This window comes from Diabrotica undecimpunctata, chromosome 8, assembly GCF_040954645.1.
Source record: "Diabrotica undecimpunctata isolate CICGRU chromosome 8, icDiaUnde3, whole genome shotgun sequence".
NCBI lineage: Eukaryota > Metazoa > Arthropoda > Insecta > Coleoptera > Chrysomelidae > Diabrotica > Diabrotica undecimpunctata.
Window position 1 is genome coordinate 28011474 of NC_092810.1, and position 18701 is coordinate 28030174.

Genomic DNA, 18701 nt, shown 5'->3' on the forward strand with positions numbered 1-18701 from the left:
ATTACCTTATGTTATTCGTGGATTAAGTCATAGATGAAAGACTCTATGCTTCCGAATAAATGATGACACATTTGTATTTTGTATCTTATGGCGTTAATGATACGATTGTATTATTATTCTTATGTTATTCGTGGATTAAGTCATAGATGAAAGACTCTACGCTTCCGAACAAACGATAACATTATTTTTTTTTGTGTTTTATTGTGTTAGGTCTCATAACGACTACGCAGTAAATTATCTGTTTTGTATCTTGGTGACAAAACTAGTATGTTTTGCTTTATATTACTTATGAAATTTCAAATAATAATATCTTAATTATATTGTTTCGATTGAATGCGAGCATTTGGTCTCAAATAATGATTTGTAGATATGTTTTGTTTTATTCCGCTTTGTTCATGATATTGGTTATATGTGAAATACCCTATGAATTTTGAGAGTGAGAATGCAATTTTTTTTTGTTTACATTTTTATAGTTGAGTCATTTCTATGCGTTCTGTTTCGCTTTGTTCTGAAATCTTTGAGTTGTTCCCACGTGAGTTGTGAAAGAAGGATTCTGTGAGTCCAGATTGTAGCTACATTTGTCCATTCTGTTTGTCTTACCTCTCCGTATATCTATTTCCACTTTTGAAAAGGTTAGTATGGTGTGCCACCATGCCTAGTCCGATTCCACGCTGGTACCCAGTTGAAATCGTGGGGAGGGCTGTGTAACCGTTTCAAAAGATTTAAAAGAAACTCATTATATATTTCGATTATATTTTTTTTTAATAAAACTAATAGCCCCATCTATCTGTCAAGTACCTACCTGTAGCCGACTCAAGGGTTCTTCTGTAATTCCCAAATATATCCGGTAGATGAGCATATTTTTCAACTTGTCACTCACGCCCAATTTCCAGATTCAGGCGCCATGACAGCGCTTCGCTCTTTTCTGTTAAGACCGTCCAACCGTTAAGACGTGTTTCCAAAGTGGGTCTCAATTCAGAGACCCTTATTGGAGAGGCTATAATGCTGATATTATATTTCTAATACTCGTCGCAAGATAGTATTGCTATGGAGTTATTCCAGATCATGGCCCAGTAGCAGTATCTTTTTTTGGAATCCCTAACCCCTCTTATCTAGGATGGTGGTAATTTTATATAGTACGTAGCTGAATTAATGGTTTATTTGGTGACTGATTAAATAAGAAGAGAAACAGAGCAGATTAAGGTTGTACCAATTTTTATTATACCTACTTTCAAGACAACAGAAATGATTATGAACTCAAAAAAAAATGAAAATATAGTGAAGTGTTCTAATTTAATTTAAAGGTTTATTTTCTTCATTGTTCCTAGTTGATAAATTACTATATTATTTTCAATGTAAACAAATTTCGAAATTTGGGGTTAATATATATATATATACATTCATTTTCTTTATAACCAATTCTTAATTTAATACGATACAAAGATTTTTTGTTTATGATAATGTTAACATAAAATAATATTTTGGAATCCCTTTGGGATGACGTAACTTTTAATGTTTTCTTTTTGTTCATTGCTAAGAAATAATAAAGAATAGTTTTCTTGTAAACTTTCAATAAATCTTAATTTTTTTTTTGCTCTTCCCCTTCGAGGATAAACCAGGGGTGGCGTCCAATAATAAATAATAATTTCATATTATCTAATTGTGCTTGAATTTAAAATACGATATAGTTTCTATAACCCCGCCCTATTCTCTTCGACAACGAGCGATTCTGGCCTTGTAATATTATTGTAGCACGGTAGCGTTACAACATACTGCGCGTGAATCTCGAGTTGGTTTAGAAAGGAAGCGTTTATCCTATGAGCTGTCCAAGGTCTATAAGTGTCCGACTCTCGAACTCACCTCTTTATCGGCAAAGTTCGAGAATTTCGGATTTTTCGCGGAGGATTCGACCGTCTGCGTCGACCGCTATTTCGAGACATTTGTTCTCATGATATAAGCTGCCGAAGAAATTAGTATCGGCGAATTGTTTTGTAAGCGACATCAGTGCGAATTGTAAGCGATAATTATTAATGTAATTAGAATTTGTAATACAGTGAATTTTTGGAGTTTAAACCACGTCGTACTTCACTTAATCTCTAAACTCACTGAAAAATGTAACAATAGATATGTCAAGCCACATTCAAAAATAAGTTAGTCTAAATGGTTTCAGTTGTTTGATAGTTTAGATAAACATTTTTTAGTAGAAGGCGATTTAAACTGCCATCATGGTCCTTGGAGAAATAGTTATAACGGTATACAGGGTTACGCAATTGAACTGTTACCAACTTCACATCGATATATCTGGCAAATCGATAATGACAGCTACGTCAAAGTTGGCGTGATAACACTTCAGTATGTTTATAAGCCGTCAAAAGCATTTGCATTTAAGTTTTATACATACAACAAAAGTTATTTGCAATGGAATTTAAACGTAATAGTGTGATTGCGTTATATTTGGCTGGAAAATCACAACCAGCTATTGTTCGTCAGCTCAAACACCTCTAGGTGAATAAAATGTTTGTGTATCGCACCATAGCACGTTATAATAATACTGGTAGCATTGCCAAACGCTATGATGGTGGACGAAAAAACAGCAACATCACCTGAAATGGTTCGGAAAGTGAAGGCTTGACTTGAGCCAAATCCACGTCGTAGTGGTAATCAAATGTCCAAAGAACTGAAAATATCCCAGCGAAGCATACAACGAATATTGAAAAAGGAGCTCAAGGTCAACCTTACAAGTTCCAAAAAGCACACAATCTTACACCAAAGCAAAAAAAAGTTCGGCTTAAAAGAGCAAAGGAGTTGTTACGCCTGCGCGAACGTGGCGAATTTCCGAACATAGTATTTTCTGATGAGAAAAATTGATGAGTTCATAAACTCTCAAAATGATCGTGTTTACTTGACCGAACGCACCTACGAAAGTTTGAGCTTACGAACGGCCACCCGAAGTAATTTCCCACAAGTAATGGGCAGCTGTAACCGCCGATGGACGCTCTCCAATCATTTTTATTGAATCGGGTGTCAAAGTCAATGCAACTTATTATCGAGAAAATGTTTTAGAAGCTGCTTTAGAGCCGTGAGCACGCAAACATTTCGGTTGTAGACCATGGACGTTCCAACAAGACTCCGTCTCATAAAGCTATTGTGAACCAAAAATTATTAAAAAACCATGTTCCACACTTCGTTTCATCCACACAATGGCTTTCGAATTCGCCAGACGCAAATCCGATGGACTATTCCATCTGTCAAGGTGAGGACTAAAAAATATGCCAGTATGGATGCGCTGAAGAAAGCAATTATACGTGAATGGGCCAAAATACCGGAAGATCACATTCATGCAACTCGTTTTTTGATCGTTTGAAGGCCATAGTCAAGGCAAAAGGTGGTCACATCGAGCTAAAGTGAGTGGATTCTGAAATTTTGATTATTTTCACACATTTTTGTCATGTGAATCAATAAAAAATAATTTCACACAAAAAAATTATAGTCGTTTGAATAGGTAACAGTTCAATTGCGTAACCCTGTAGATAGAAAAACTCTTCTTAATTCTTTAAAGATTGTCACTTAAATTGCCTTAACTCAGGAGAAGAATGAACGATAAATTATACTCACCTAGCGTCATAAAATCTCCCAGAACTGTATTCATTAACGTAGAGAGCGTACGCAAGATCTTCGTGTCCCAACGCCACTCGAATATTGTTTTTCTGGAACACCTGTTTTCGTATCGACAACGCCTTTTCGTAAACTTTGACGCTCTCTTGGATAGAGTCGAAATTTAAAAGGTAAAATCCATAATCGAGTAAAGTATCTGAGATATGGGGATGACTGTCGACTTTGTATAATTCAGAGGCCATGTTGACAGCTTGTGAGATGAGCAGCCCGGCTGGAGCGAATTTTCTTTTCACCACGCATGATTTCGACGCTTGTCGTAAAACTTCTATGATAATTCTACAAAATATATTCATTAGATACTTCAATTTTCGTATTAGCATTATTTATGTACGGTTACATCAGATATTTTTTATTCATCCTCGTAAGGGAGAGAAAAAAAGAAATCGAAAACAAAGAGGAGAAGATAGAGAAAGAGGGAGAAGATATAACACACCTGGTTTAATTAATACAATGGTTTAAGATACAAAATTCAAGTTGCACAGTTTGCATTTGGTATCCTTCTCTTCTAAATTTGTCGTAATAATATTAGATACCGATGACAAACAAGATGGATGTAAGAAAGATGATGTTAAAGTAAGCAGCCGAACGATTGGATTAACAGAATACGAGGTATTCTGTAAATAATCTAGCACAATAAACTGACAATAAGAGAGGAGCTGGTTTTATCGAATATTAAATTTGATAATAAAAAAAAAATAAAAGGTTATGGACCCAGATCACGGAGGAAAAATAATAATAAGGTATCAACAAGTGGACATAGGTTATAAGCATATGTACAGTTTGGCACAACGAAAAATGTATAACTTTTGGGCCTTGACAGGGGAGAATTACTTATCATGGAAGTTTCGGATGGAAATAATATTGGCAGAAAATGAATTATTAGAGTGTGTAAAAAGCGAAATAGACATAACAGGTTTAAGCGAGAGAAAATTCCAGAAATGCAACAATAAAGCGAAATAAATAATTGTTCAATGTGTTTCCGATGCACAGATGGAGATATTGCAGGGTAAAGAATACGCCTACCATATGTGGAAAAGTTTAGAAGGAAAACATGAGAAAAAGGGACTACCAGGACAACTGTTCCTAAAAAGAAAGTTGCTGTCCATGAAATTAAAAGAGGGTGAGTCATAGGAGCGATTTATTGGGGAATTTGAGGAAATTCTAAAGCAGTTAAAAGCCACTGGGGTAAAAATTTAAGATCAAGATATAATATGTAATTTGTTGTTAACTATGAAACAGTGGTAACAGTTATCAAAAAATTATCATTTGATATACTGTCATATGAAGAGGTAAAGAAAAGGTTATTGAGTGAAGAAGAAAAGAGGCGCCTGGGTGCAAGAGTAAGTCGAGTAGCTAGTGCTGAACAAGTTGCTTTCAATGATGACACATCTTGTTCTAGGTGTAAAAAAAGAGGCCATTATAAAAGTGAATGCCGAGCAAGAATATCCACAAGTTACCCAAGAGGACCTGGCAGATTTACAAATAATTATAGATCAAATTTTCAGAGTCTAAGAGGTTTTCAGAATAGTCTTAGAGGAAATGGGTTAAATAGAGGTAACAGTTACAGGATACGAGAAACATACATCACAACAGAAAAGTTCATAGAAGCAACTTCACACAACAGCAGGAAGGGTCACATGAGATTAGGTAAAAATTAAAATAATAGTGACACAGTGAACAACTTTGTAGCATTTGAAATTTATTGGAATCCACTCGTATATGTGTTAATTGAAATCCCCTTATATATGCATTATAATAACGAAGAATTTTTTCAATGTTTCTTAGTTCGTATCCTTCAATTTAAAACCATAATCTTTCGTTCTTTTTAGGTCTCCGCCGTCGATAATAAATCATTTTATTGTTTGTTTATGTCACAGGCGCAAATTTCTTCGATATTTCTTTGTTCAAACCGCCCGATATTGCGTTTTCAAATTAATTTACGTCTTAATTTCCGTTGTGTTTAGTTTATACCCTAAGTGCTTTGTTTGTTCTAACTTATGCGAGCAATTTTTAAAGATAATTTCGTCACTTTCGTTGGAGCCGCGGTGAAGAGCGGTGATCTCCAGCGTCATGTCCAAATTCACGTCGAATTTGTAGTTTTCTGTTTTTGTCCCTTTTCAGGGAAATCTTCGTCTTACGTTATGGAAATCAATTTTAGTAGCAGTTAATCGTCTAATTCTACCTGTTCCGGTTGTTTAAGAGGCAGAGTCATAAGTTTTGTGCTCAGTGTCGGCTTCGGCCTCAAATGGTCGATCCAATTTGCAGTGTGAGATCCAGTCCTTTTTGTTCGTGTCCAGAATTCAACTCCAGTTTCCAACCTCAGGAACTTGTTTTTGTGTTATTGTGAAATCCAGGTAACATTTTTTTGTGTAAATTTAAAATAAAGCAGACATTTTTTAAAAAAGTAATAATTGCTTTCATAACAAAAAAGTATTTGTAATAATTAATAAGTTGTAAATTTTATGGTTTAACTTAGCTGTCATTTTAATTTTTTTTATTTAATGTTAACATATGACAGCTAGCTTTATTATTTTTGATATTGATTTGTTTTGTTTTCTTTAAAAGAAAGGTTAACTTACATGTAAATTTTGTAAGTTTTTGTAGTATCTCCAACTCCTGGAAATTGTAAACAGATGACACATGTAAGTTTTTTTTTTGTATTTTTGTATTTTGCAGCTATTGTTATTATATTTTTGTATTGTCTTAATTTTGTAACTGTTTGTGGTGACACAAAAATAAATGTTAAATTTTGTTTCTTAGCATTTTGTTTATTCTTTTTTTTAACTAAACCTTTTTTTTTAGTTTCCATTTGGAAAAGATATGTTTTTTATGTTTAATAATTATATCTCAAGTTACAACTATTTGTTGTAATAGTTATAATTAGGCACCTTGAAGTGGCGCTCTTTATAAATTACTAGAGGTGTTTCCTGTTTCTTTTTATTTTGTCCCAAGAGATTCATGATCGTTCGCTTCATATTTTTGTAGTTGCCCCAATCCAAATCCCCTTGTCTTTTACTTATCCACGACCCCAGCTCTCCTACCAAAGCCTGAGTGCCGTTCGCATAAGTAGCGTTTATTTTGCTTACCCTATCTCCACCCCCATAGTTTCTCGTCCCCCAATTTTCTACCCCTTGTATTAATGCCCCGTGTGGTAGGCAAAATTTATCGTTACAACTTAGAATTTGTGATTGATTTAGGATGTACGGAGCACTTACTAAATGATAAAAGTATATTTACAGATTTGGTAATGTTGGATAAATCTATAAATATAGCATTAGCAAAAAATGGTCTGCATTTGATGAAATATTAATGTTTTAGCAATGTAAATGATTGACAATTAGAATGTAAAATTGAAAATGCTTTCAATGTACCACAGTTACGAAAATTTTTTTCTGTAAAAAGATTAGAAATGTCTCAGAAATCTTTCATTTTTGAAAATGGTGTTGTAAAATTAATTAAGAACGATCTTTTAATAGGATTAAGTAAACGAGAAGGTTTATACAAAATAAATTTTGAAATAGTTAAACAAAAATGATACATTTTAAATCACTAGAAAAATTAATTAAAAAGAATTTAGTTGATGGAATAGACAATTACATAAATATTGGTTTCGTAAATTTTTGTGAACCATGTATACAAGGAAAATTTTCAAGGTTACCTTTTTCAACAAGAACAAAGAGTAATAGAATTTTAGAAATAATACATTCTGATGTATGCGAACCAATCAGCCACAAATATTTGATGGTTGTAAGTATTTTGTCACTTTTATAGATGGTTTTTCAAATTTTACTATGCTTTTTTTAATTAAAAATAAAAGTGAGGTTTTCAGTAAATTTAAAGAATATTTGAGGTTTGTAGAATCAAAATTTAATTCAAAAGATTCTAAATGAAGATGTGACAATGGGGTAAAATGAATGAAATTGGCATGAAATATGACAAGGGTGATGTTTCAAATAAATATACAGTTTTGTAAAGAAAATGGCATTCTGTTAGATTATAGAGTGCCGTATAATCGAAAGAGCTAGATGCATTATATTTGAATACTTCAATGGTTCCTAAGTCTTTCTGGGTAGAAGCTATAAGGGTATCATGCTATGTGATAAATCGGTCACCTCGGAAAGCATGGATGGAGACGTTACACCAGCTGAAATATGGAACAATAAAAAACCAGATGTTAGAAATTTAAAAGTTTTTGGGAGTACTTGTTATGCTCACATTCCTGACGAATTAATGAGCATGTTTGATGATAAGGCAGGAAAATGTATAATGTTGGGCTATGCACCTACAGGTTATAGGTTAGATTGTGGAATATAGCTAAGGACAAAATAATTATTGCCAGGGATGTAAGGTTTAATGAAAATTAATTTTATTTTAAAAGATTGACAACACTAGATGCATATGGAGATGTTATGAGCAAACATAATGAAGGTATTGATAACATAGACACCGTGGTAAAACAGCAAATACACCACAGAAATGAAATAGATCAAGTTAGTATTAATGAAAAAAAAGTAAGAAATATAGAAGAGAGCACAAGTCAAGTAGAAGGTGGAGGAAGTAAAAATATAAAGCCACCAAAATGGCTAGAAGATTATGGAACTTATATGGCTCTATGTTCCAAGAATTTGGTTGAAGATGTACCTCAGTTATTTGAAGAAATGAAAGAAAGGGATAATAAAGATTGCTGGGTTAAGGCAATGGACAGGGAGATTGATTCGATAAATAAAAATGGTACCTGGGACATCGTCAATAAAAAACCTGTTGGAAAACTATTTTGGACACGAAATTGGTATATACCTTTAAACCTTTTGAGGAGAGTAAATGTGATAAATATAAGACTCGATTGGTAGTTTGAGGATTTGCTCAAGAGAAGGTCCTCTAGTAGGCCACTATTAGGATGATCTTGACTATTTCAAACCAATTTTCATTCTATTTCAGGCACCTAGATGTTAAGACAGCATTCTTGAATGGAACTCTGGAAGAAGAAGTCTATATATATATATATATATATATATATATATATATATATATATATTCGCCAGCAGGAGTAAAATAGAAAAGTGAAGTATATAAGTTAAATAAAGCATTGTATGGGTTGAAACAACCGTCAAAATGTTGGAACATATAAAGATATATAAGAGGTGATAATTTTGCAACTGATCTCTTAATTTACGTAGAAAATATAATAAAAGGTTGTATAATAATGATTTTAAATTTGATATTGTAAATTAATTAATGGAAAAGTTTTAATTAAAGGATAAGGGCAAACTTAAATATTTTCTTGGTTTAGAAATAAACTATGATAGAGATAAGGGTATTTTACATATTAGTCAGTCAAGATACATTACACAAATCAAAAAAATGTAGAATATTCAAATGGACGAACGATTTAACCTCGAATTTTTTGTGCAACTAGGAAAACTATTTCAGAAGTTTATGTCATATTAAAAGAAGGATATGATGTGCCTGTTTATCGTGCATACAAGTTATTGAGTGAGTTCAATCGTTCAACTCATAGCGAATGTCCTGATGACATATGAATCAACACAAAACATAACATTCAACTGTTTTCGACGCCCCTAGAAGAAGGCAAAAAATACAAAAATAAAACAGAAATTGTAATTAAAAGAAACTCAAAATTGGCCATTATGTTTAGTTATATACATTAATAGATGCTTAAAGCTTTAAATTTGAATTTCTACTATCTAATCAATCTTACCTTGGAGATAAATCTTCATTTATTAATTTTAATGCTTTAATTGCCCAATTGTATGCCTAAAAATTTTTAAAATCAATTTAACAATAGTTTATTATTATTATTCTATAAGTTAAAATTAAAATATGTAATTAAAATATACATAAATATATATGTAAATATATTTTAAAACATTTTTTGCTAGAGTATGTAAGTAGGTATATAAAAATAAAAAATATATATTATAGGTATTTATTGTGGTGTAGTAACCTCAACTTAAAACCGGATACGTGTATTAAATTAAATAGACGTGAACATAGCCACGGTTTAAGTGACGTCAATCCAAAGGAGTATAATATATAACTGTATGAGAAAATAAAATTGTTGCTTTTGCTATTTTCCTTACAATTTCATATTTTTTATTTCATTTTTGTTATGAGTTAGGTTCTACACACTACTCTCTAGTATAAAGTGGGTTGCATAAGAATCGCCAGCTCATGACAGCTTCCGGTAGACAGAGTGGTTAATAAAGATGTGTGGAGATTAATAGTTATTTTCCGTCGACCGTCCATTTATGAGTAATTTTAACACCCTCAAAATCATTGATTAATGACCCCTATTAATGAATGATTTTCTATTAATGAACGATTTCATTATAGGCAATACAACAGAAATTGCTTGTATAAATTAATTTAACCACATTTAACGCTCTGTGATTGGCAGTTACCTGTGGTGTAGGCAACCAAACATACCTATTTATATTCCCACTAAAAAATTATTTAAAATGAAGTAGCCGCTGTAAGTACTGTCTGTTTGTATGTCATTATTCATCGTTAAGTCAATAAAAATTTAAACTAAGATATTTTTATTTCTGAAAAGTGTCGGTCGACGGAAAAGTTTATTAATACACTTGTTGGTTAAATAACTATTAACCAACAAGTGTATTAATAAGGGTAATTAACAATGGAGATATTTTAACGCGTGAGCGGAGTGAAAATCAGTAGCGCCGCAAATTTTCCTGATGATTACAGGGCTTTTTATAGAGACTTAATTGGAGATCCAAATATTGAGGACGAGACGGTATTACCCGATATAAATGACCAGGAAGAGCATGATTTTTTTTTTAAATATTTATTTTACAAGAAGTTTACACCGTTGTTTATTTATTACTTATTTTTATAAATTTTACTGTAGTTGTACTTAATATTGTAGATAACCAGTATTCATTTTTCTATATAAAATAAAGTTAAGTTCCAAATGTAGCTACGTTCATTTTATTACGAAAAACCCTTTCCAGGCGAATAATTTAAAGAAATATTTATTATTCTTATATCTAAAGTGTTTGTCAGTATTACTACCTAATATTTTATCTATAGAGAAACAATAATTCGATTTGAAAGACCTGATTTGATCGACAGGGTTAAACTAAAAATTTCGTTTATTCGAAAACGACGATTTTGTAAATAGCCACTTTTGGAACCAGGCCACAGAATAATAAACAATCAGAATGCCCACTCTGCTTGAAAAAATAAGTACGCGCATCGCGTTCGCGCAGACGGAATCAGCCATGTTTTAGTCGGAACCAGTGCTGTTCAGTGACATTTTATCTGGTGTGCATACACAAATTAACCCAGTTTAATTTATTTACGGTAACTACAGACACAATATGCACTATTTTATTCATACTTTTAGTTGAAGAATAGATTAAATTATTTCAAATGTACTAAATTATTAATCTCTAAAAATTTAAAATACAGTTCTGTCGCAGCTTGTCACAAATTTCTCAATTCAAGTCTATGTTTCCGTCTAAAACATGGCGTTCGTGTGCTGACAAACTTCAAAGGCGGCATCTGAGAGTGGGCATTCTGATTGTTATTTATTCTGTGCTTATACTTTGAATCAAATTATGACGAACTATTACCAAAACTCCCAATCAATATTGATATTATAAATGACATGAATTTTTTAAATAAAAAATTATTTTGACCCGATCCTAAAAAACTTTCATATCATTGGTGTAGGCAATAACTTACCTCATCATATTCGCTGCGTCCAAAAAATAAAAATGAAAAATTTGCATACAGTCCTGCCAAATTCGGTACAGCATTCTTCTCTTCTAACTGTGCAATAACTTTATTGGCGGCTGCAAATGTTTCAGCTGCCTTTTCAAATTCACAGTATATCGCCTCCGCGTATATTTTTCTAAAATATTAAAAAATATATTTATACTGCCACAGAATGATATCCCTCCCACATAAGTTTCCTTATGAACTAATTATTTTATTTAAATTAAAAGGCGTACTCCTTTTTTACATACATATATATATATATATATATATATATATATATATATATATATATATATATATATATATATATATTATGACTAAAAACTCCAACAAATTTATATATACATACATATATATATATATATATATATATATATATATATATATATATATATATATATATATATATATATATATATATATATATATAAATTTAATAAAAAGTTCAGGGGACACCCGGGTTTGAACCGGGGACCTCTCGATCTGCAGTCGAATGCTCTACCACTGAGCTATATCCCCTTTAATTAAATCAGTTAATTTAAATCATTTTATAGTTTTTAATCATTATTGTTATTGTTGTAGGTTTCCTGATAAAATCCCCTGATTTTGTATAATATGAAAATCTGTGTATTAAAAGAATATTTCCTGGTCGTTATCTTTTAGTTATCATTCGATTAAAAAATGACTAATAATTTAACGATAACATTATTTTATTATGTTGATTTGGCAGATAAAAGGGAAACAATAAATAAAAAGACTAACAAGAAAAATGATATCAAGGAAAGCTTGGGTGTATAAATAATGACGATTTTCGGCTTTTGCCTCACTTGCGGGAGATAGATTTTTTAGAAGACATTGTTGTGCCGCTAGCAGAGTTGTAATTAATGACATATAATTGATCTTTTTTCTAAAGGCTTCATAAACGAAATACTATATAGTCTCGACCGCTACTTCGAGGTGAAAACATGTGTTATACTTATATTAGATTATTTTAAATATCTACGGACCCCTGGTAGAACCTGGGGTAAAACCAGAGGTAATATTAGGTGGTTCAAGCGTAGCATTGGGCCTGTTAATATTTTACCATACTTGCAATAAACTTTGAATAATCGTATGTATCATGCCGTTGTTTACAATTTTGCACCAAGATGGAGGCAGCACTAGCATTTGTTAAAACATGCTCGTTTTCTAAGAGTGTGCAGTCATTAATATTGTAAGAGTACGCGCGCACTCTTATAAACCAGGTTTTTTATAACGGATTAACCGTATTTTTTCTTTTGTTTAAGCATATCTGGCAGAAAACGAACTTCTCGGCGTGCTTTATGTTCACCGGTGATTATGGAGGCAGCAAGAAGAAGGGTTGAAAATGTAGAAAGTAAGAGAAGCTTGGCAAAATCTATAGGAATGGCGAAAAGTACGTTAAGAAAAAGGCTAAAAAGAACAACTTTAGCTACAAAGCTGGGAAGATACGACATTACTTTAACAGCAGAACTGGAAGAAGAGTTGTGCAACTATATAAAAACAATAGACAAACATGTTTTATGGGTTAACTTCTAGAGTTCTAAGAAGTCTAGCGTTTGAGTTCGCTGAAATAAATAAATTAGAACATCGTTTTGAAAGAACTTCAAAAATAGCAGGCAAGGGCTGGCTACGTGGTTTTTGAAACGACACAAAGATGTTAGTTTGAGGCAACCCACCGCTACTAGCGTCGCCAGGGCTATTGGGTTTAATGAACCACAGTGTAAGCAGTTTTATGAAAATCTCTCGAAGTTAATAAATACCTATAAATTCCCGCCACATGCAATTTACAATATGGATGAACCGGGATTTTTCACTGTCAAAAACAGACCTCCTAAAGTTTTCTCTACAAAAGGAAAAAGATATGTCAATAAAATATCTAGCGCAGAACGGGGAACCAATGTTGCTGTTGTATGAACAATGAGTGCTAGTGGACAATATATTCCTCACGCATTTATATATCCACGTAAAAGAATGACAACAGAACTTTTAAATGGAGCTCCACCATCATCAGTTGGAATGGTATCCGACAGTAGTTTCATCAATCAGGACCTGTTTGTTGATTATGCTACACATTTTAGAGATCACGCTAAGCCGCAGTAGTGCAGAACTTTTTAGAGCGGCAGTCAACAGAGTCCGCATAGACATGATGATTTCCAACCTTCGATAGAAGATGGAACTTAAAGAAGAAGAACGCTAAGCCGACAAAGGAACAGCCAGTCCTATTGATAATGGATAATCACACTTCCCATTGTTCCATTGCAGCAATTGATTCTTTTCGACAATATAACATTATCGCATTAACACTTCCTCCTCATAGTAGTCACCGCATGCAGCCAGTTGACAGATGTTTTTTTAGCCCGCTAAGAAAGTCTTATTCCAACGAATGTGAAAAATGGCTGACGAACCATCCAGGGCGGGAATTACGTAAGTTAGTGACGGGGATATGTCCATTTAATAATGACATATTTACTGACGCTGACTTCATGGTCACTTTTGTCACAGAACGAGAAGAACCTGCTACAGCTGCAGTAACTACGGAACTAGAAGCGTTTAACGTACAATCAAGAGTCGCTAAAAACTCTACGTCTGAAATCGATATTCAACCACATCAAATATCTGAATCAGCCTCTGAAAATACTCCCAATGTTCTTAACAGTCCAACTATTGTTCTTGAGAATTCCACTACTAAGGAAAATATTCATGTTAATGAAAGAGATGCCATAATCAGCGAAATACCTACATCTGAACCCGATTGTACGAGAAGGATTTTACAGATCAAGAACAATACCCCTCAGCTTACAGATCTGGTTTCCAACACATCTGCAATAACTTTGGAAGAAAAAATTGATATAGCTCCAGAAACAAAAACATTTGATTTATCAAACACTCCTGGAACATCATCAAGTTATATTAAATTAACAACCATTTCTCCGTTACTGTCAATTCTCTCCATCTCTTGCGATTTTGGGCTGCTCTTATGGACTCGGAAAACGTCTCTCCAGTGGCTTTCTGTACTTGATCTGACCATCGGATAGGTGAGCGTCCTCTGCCTCTACGTCCTTCTTCGTTTCCGCATACAATTAGTCTTTCTAAGTTGTCAATGTCTCTTCTCGCAATGTGGCCAAAAAACTTTAAAACATTTGCAAGACACTGATAGGAGAGTCTGGTCTGAATGTTTAGCTCTTCGAGAATCGACTGATTGGATCTGTGCTCCGTCCACGAGACGCGTAGCATTCGTCTCCAGCACCACATTTCGAATGCGTCAATCCTTTTCCTATCCTCTGATTTTATTGTGCATGTTTCGGCACCGTAACTGAAGATTGAAAAAATGAGTGTCCGTACCAGTCTCATTTTGAGTTTTTTGGATAAAGAGCGGTCCTTCCATATTTTTGACAGTCGACTCATCGCGTTCTTGGCCATCCCTATTCTTCTGCGAATTTCCGTATGGGAGGAGGCTGCATTGCTTAAGGAAGATCCTAGATACGTGAACTCGTCTACTTTCTCGAATTGATTTAGGGCGCCTGTTGTTTGGAGGATATTCGCGTGGTCCACAATCATGATTTTTGTTTTCTGATTATTAATCTTGAGCCCACACTTGTTGCTTTCGGTTTCTACTCTCTTTATCAGTCTCGACATCTCCTCTTCAGATGTTGCTATCAGTGTTGTATCGTCTGCGAATCTTAAGTTTGAGATCTTTTTTCCTGCAATGGAGATGCCGCCTCTCCATCCATCGAGTGCGTTCCTCATTATGTATTCTCCATATAAATTGAACAGGTCTGGAGATAGTATGCACCCTTGTCGTACACCTCTGCTGGTTTTGAAGGTATCAGATTGCTGGTTTTCAATTCTTATTTTAACTGAGTTATCTTCGTATAAGTTTTTAATTAATATTGCCAAATGATCTGGAACTCCCATCTCATGAAGAACTGTCCAGAGAACTTCCCACTTCACACAATCAAATGCCTTTTGGTAGTCTAGAAAACAGATTATTATTGGAATTTTAAATTCGCGGGTCTTTTCTATGAGCTGCCGCATATTAAGGATTTGCTCTCTCGTACCCTTCCCTTTGACAAAGCCTGCTTGTTCTTGGGGAATTTGTTTGTCTAAGTATTGTTGCAAACGGCGTTTAATGATTCTTAATAATATTTTGCTTGGATGGGAAATCAGTGAGATGGTACGATAATTACTACACTTTGTAGTTGTTCCTTTTTTATGGATTGGTATGCACAATGATGTGCGCCATTCTCTAGGCCACTTTCCGCATCTCCAAATTTTATTACAAAGTTTCCACATTATGTAACATCCTTTGTCTCCCATGTTCTGAAGGAGCTCTCCCGTGATATCATCGCAGCCAGGGGATTTATTCTTCTTGAGGTGAGTTACAGCTTCTTCAATCTCGGACAGCAGAATTTCAGGTTCAGGGTTGTATGCGATGTTTTCGAGGGCTGAAGTGTGGCCTAGATTTACGTGTTCTTCCCTGTAGAGCTCTGAACAATAGTTTTTCCATGTTTCCAACACTCTGTCGATATCACTTATGATAATACCATGTTTGTCTTCTATTGCATAGTTCTTGGGTTTAAATTCTCTCGCAAGAATTTTCACTTTCCGGAAGAGGTCTTTGGTTTCATTTCGATATCCGTGATTTTCTATTTCTTGACAGATTTCAGAGATGTATTCTTGTTTGTCTTTTCGGCATCTTCGTTGAATATCTCTGGAGAGAGCTTTATATGTCTATTGATCACAGGGGCCAACTTTAAGTTGCTTTCTTTGTTCAATCACTTTCCACGTGTTTCTGCTGATCCACGGTTTAATGCTATTATTTATAGATGGTTGGCGACATTGGTTCACTGTTGTTACGATGGTTTCTTTAATATCTGTCCAGGCTTCATCCACACTTTGTTCTGCCTGATTGTTCTCTATTCTGGTTAGTGCTGGTTCAATTCTCTCTTTAAAGGTAGCTAATTCCGGGTCCGTTAGCCTAAAAGAACGGGGACAAGCTTTGCGTATGTTCTTGAAACGTATTCTGTAATCAGCCATCAAGAGCTAGTGATCGCTTCCGCATTCTGCTCCTGGAAATGTTTTTGCGTTGGTAATTGAAGACTTCCATCTCGAACTGATCAGAATAAAGTCTATTTGATTTCTTGTTCTATCTCCAGGTGATTTCCAGGTATAGAGTCTACTCGGCTGATGCTTGAAATGCGTGTTCATTACAGAAAATTTCCTTTGGTTGCAGAATTCTAATAGTCGGTCTCCTCGCTCATTTCTATCTCCTAGACCATATGGCCCTACAATCATATCTGCTCTCCATATAAGGACCAACTAATTGAAGAAAATGAGAAAAAAAAAAGCCGCAATACAAACTAAAATTGGATGTTGGCGATATCGATAACCACCGCAAGCGCTTCTGGGAGGAGTTTAAAAAGGAAATAAGATGTGAACCTCAGACCGACAGAGAAGATACAAAAAAAATGAAAAAGCTGTTTTCAAAAAGCCAAAAACAACGTCTTGTAAGAAAATTTGGAGCTGTCCAGGGTGCAACGAAACATTTAATGAACCTATCGCAGAAGACTGGATTAAGTGCATATCATGTGCTGAATGGTGGCATGAAAAGTGTAGTTCCTACGCAGGTTTTGAATCTTATAAATGTGACCTATGTTCATAAAATTACGTGCGCAATCTTACAATCCTAAATGCGCACTTTTAAAAAGCGGGTTTATAAGAGTGCGCAAAAGCACTTTTTTTTAGTTTCACTTTTTCTATTAATGTAATAATGTTTAGTTCGTAAATTATAATTGATTTTGTTGTTTATGTATCAATAGGCTTAAATAAAAATAAATATAGTTTCAACGCACTTGGTTTGGATTTTACACTTGATTAAACCTTAAGTGCGCATTCTTGAAGCACTCTACCCTACATTGCTATAAACATTAGATAAATCTTATAATGATCAGTGCGGCTGCAATTAATGTATCTGTTCGGATTTTTTTCGACCATTTAACTGAGATTTGTTCTTTTTTTTACTACATCACCTCAAAGAACAAAGGTTTTGGACGAGATAGCTCATAAACGATTACCACGATCATCATAAACTAGATGGAAATTCAATCACGTGGAGTCAATACAGTTTATGAATACCGAAATGAACTGGTTTTGTCAAAAGGTAAAAGGACTCTCTGAATTAAAACGCAAATGCTACCTGAGATATAAAAGCACATAATCGGAAGAAGCTCTCACAGAATATGTCCAAGTAAGAAACGAAGTAAACGCAAGAATAAAATCAACCAAAAGAGAACATTCGGCTAACTTCCCCAGCGACATGGACTACGACCTACATGGTGCCCAAAAGAAAGTACGGAAAATGCTTCGGAACAGGAAAAAACCAGTTGAAGAGTTCGTGCTGACCAAGGGAGTACCTATAGAGACATGGCAACAGCATTTTAACGAGCTATATGATGCTGAAGAAACGCTGAATATAAACGAATACGAAGCAGATATAATTGCTGCAATCAATGACGAAGAGGTAGAAGCAAAGCTAAAAGAAAGAAAACGTGTTGTAGTGTCAATGAAAGACAAGTTTAATGCTATAGAGCGGCTTGAAAAAGGTCATTCTGTAAAATCGATTAGTGACGAATCCGGTGTAGGAGTGACAACCGTAAAAGACTGGCGCCGAAACAAGAAAACAATTAAAGATTATTGCACTCAAATCGAGTCTGATAAAGTCCTCTTGACTAGGTGTACTTTAAAGAAACCACTTAATGAACGTGTAGACGATGCATTATGGTTATGGTTTATGCAAGAGCGTCGTAAAGGTACGCCTATAAGTGGCCCGATTTTAAAAGAAAAGGCTGACATACTACATGGTAAGTTTGATAATGGAGAAAAATTTTATGCGAGCGATGGCTGGTTGGCACGCTGGAAAAACGTCACAGTGTTCATTTTTTAAGCGTGTGTGGTGAAAAATTGTCAGCTGATCCAACTGCAACAGACGAATGGAAAAATAAATTACAAGAATTAATTAAAAAGGAAGAATTACTGCCCGAACAGGTCTACAATATGGATGAGACTGGACTAAACTTTAAGCGATTGCCTGTACAAACATTTGCTGCCGGTAATGAGAAATCAGCTGCTGGATTCAAAATGAACAAAGAGAGAATTACTATTGCTGTTTGTTGTAATGCCTCTGGAACTCATAAGGTCCCCTTGCTCGTAATCGGAAAGGCTAAGAAACCTCGAGCATTCAA

General features: G+C 34.2%; 1 protein-coding gene and 1 non-coding gene across 2 annotated transcripts in view; both read right to left on the reverse strand.

The window, feature by feature from the left end:
- Pat1 (Protein interacting with APP tail-1) overlaps nucleotides 1–18701 on the reverse strand; it is a 41923-nt gene that overhangs the window by 16491 nt on the left and 6731 nt on the right. The window contains exons 3-5 of the mRNA XM_072539942.1: nucleotides 11404–11572; nucleotides 9395–9450; nucleotides 3616–3951 (exon numbers count right to left, since the gene is read on the reverse strand). Coding sequence (XP_072396043.1) covers nucleotides 3616–3951; nucleotides 9395–9450; nucleotides 11404–11572 — 561 coding nt within the window. The remainder of the gene's footprint in view (nucleotides 1–3615; nucleotides 3952–9394; nucleotides 9451–11403; nucleotides 11573–18701) is intronic.
- Nucleotides 11887–11958, reverse strand: TRNAC-GCA (transfer RNA cysteine (anticodon GCA)). The gene has a single exon. It is a non-coding gene; the product is annotated as a tRNA-Cys (tRNA).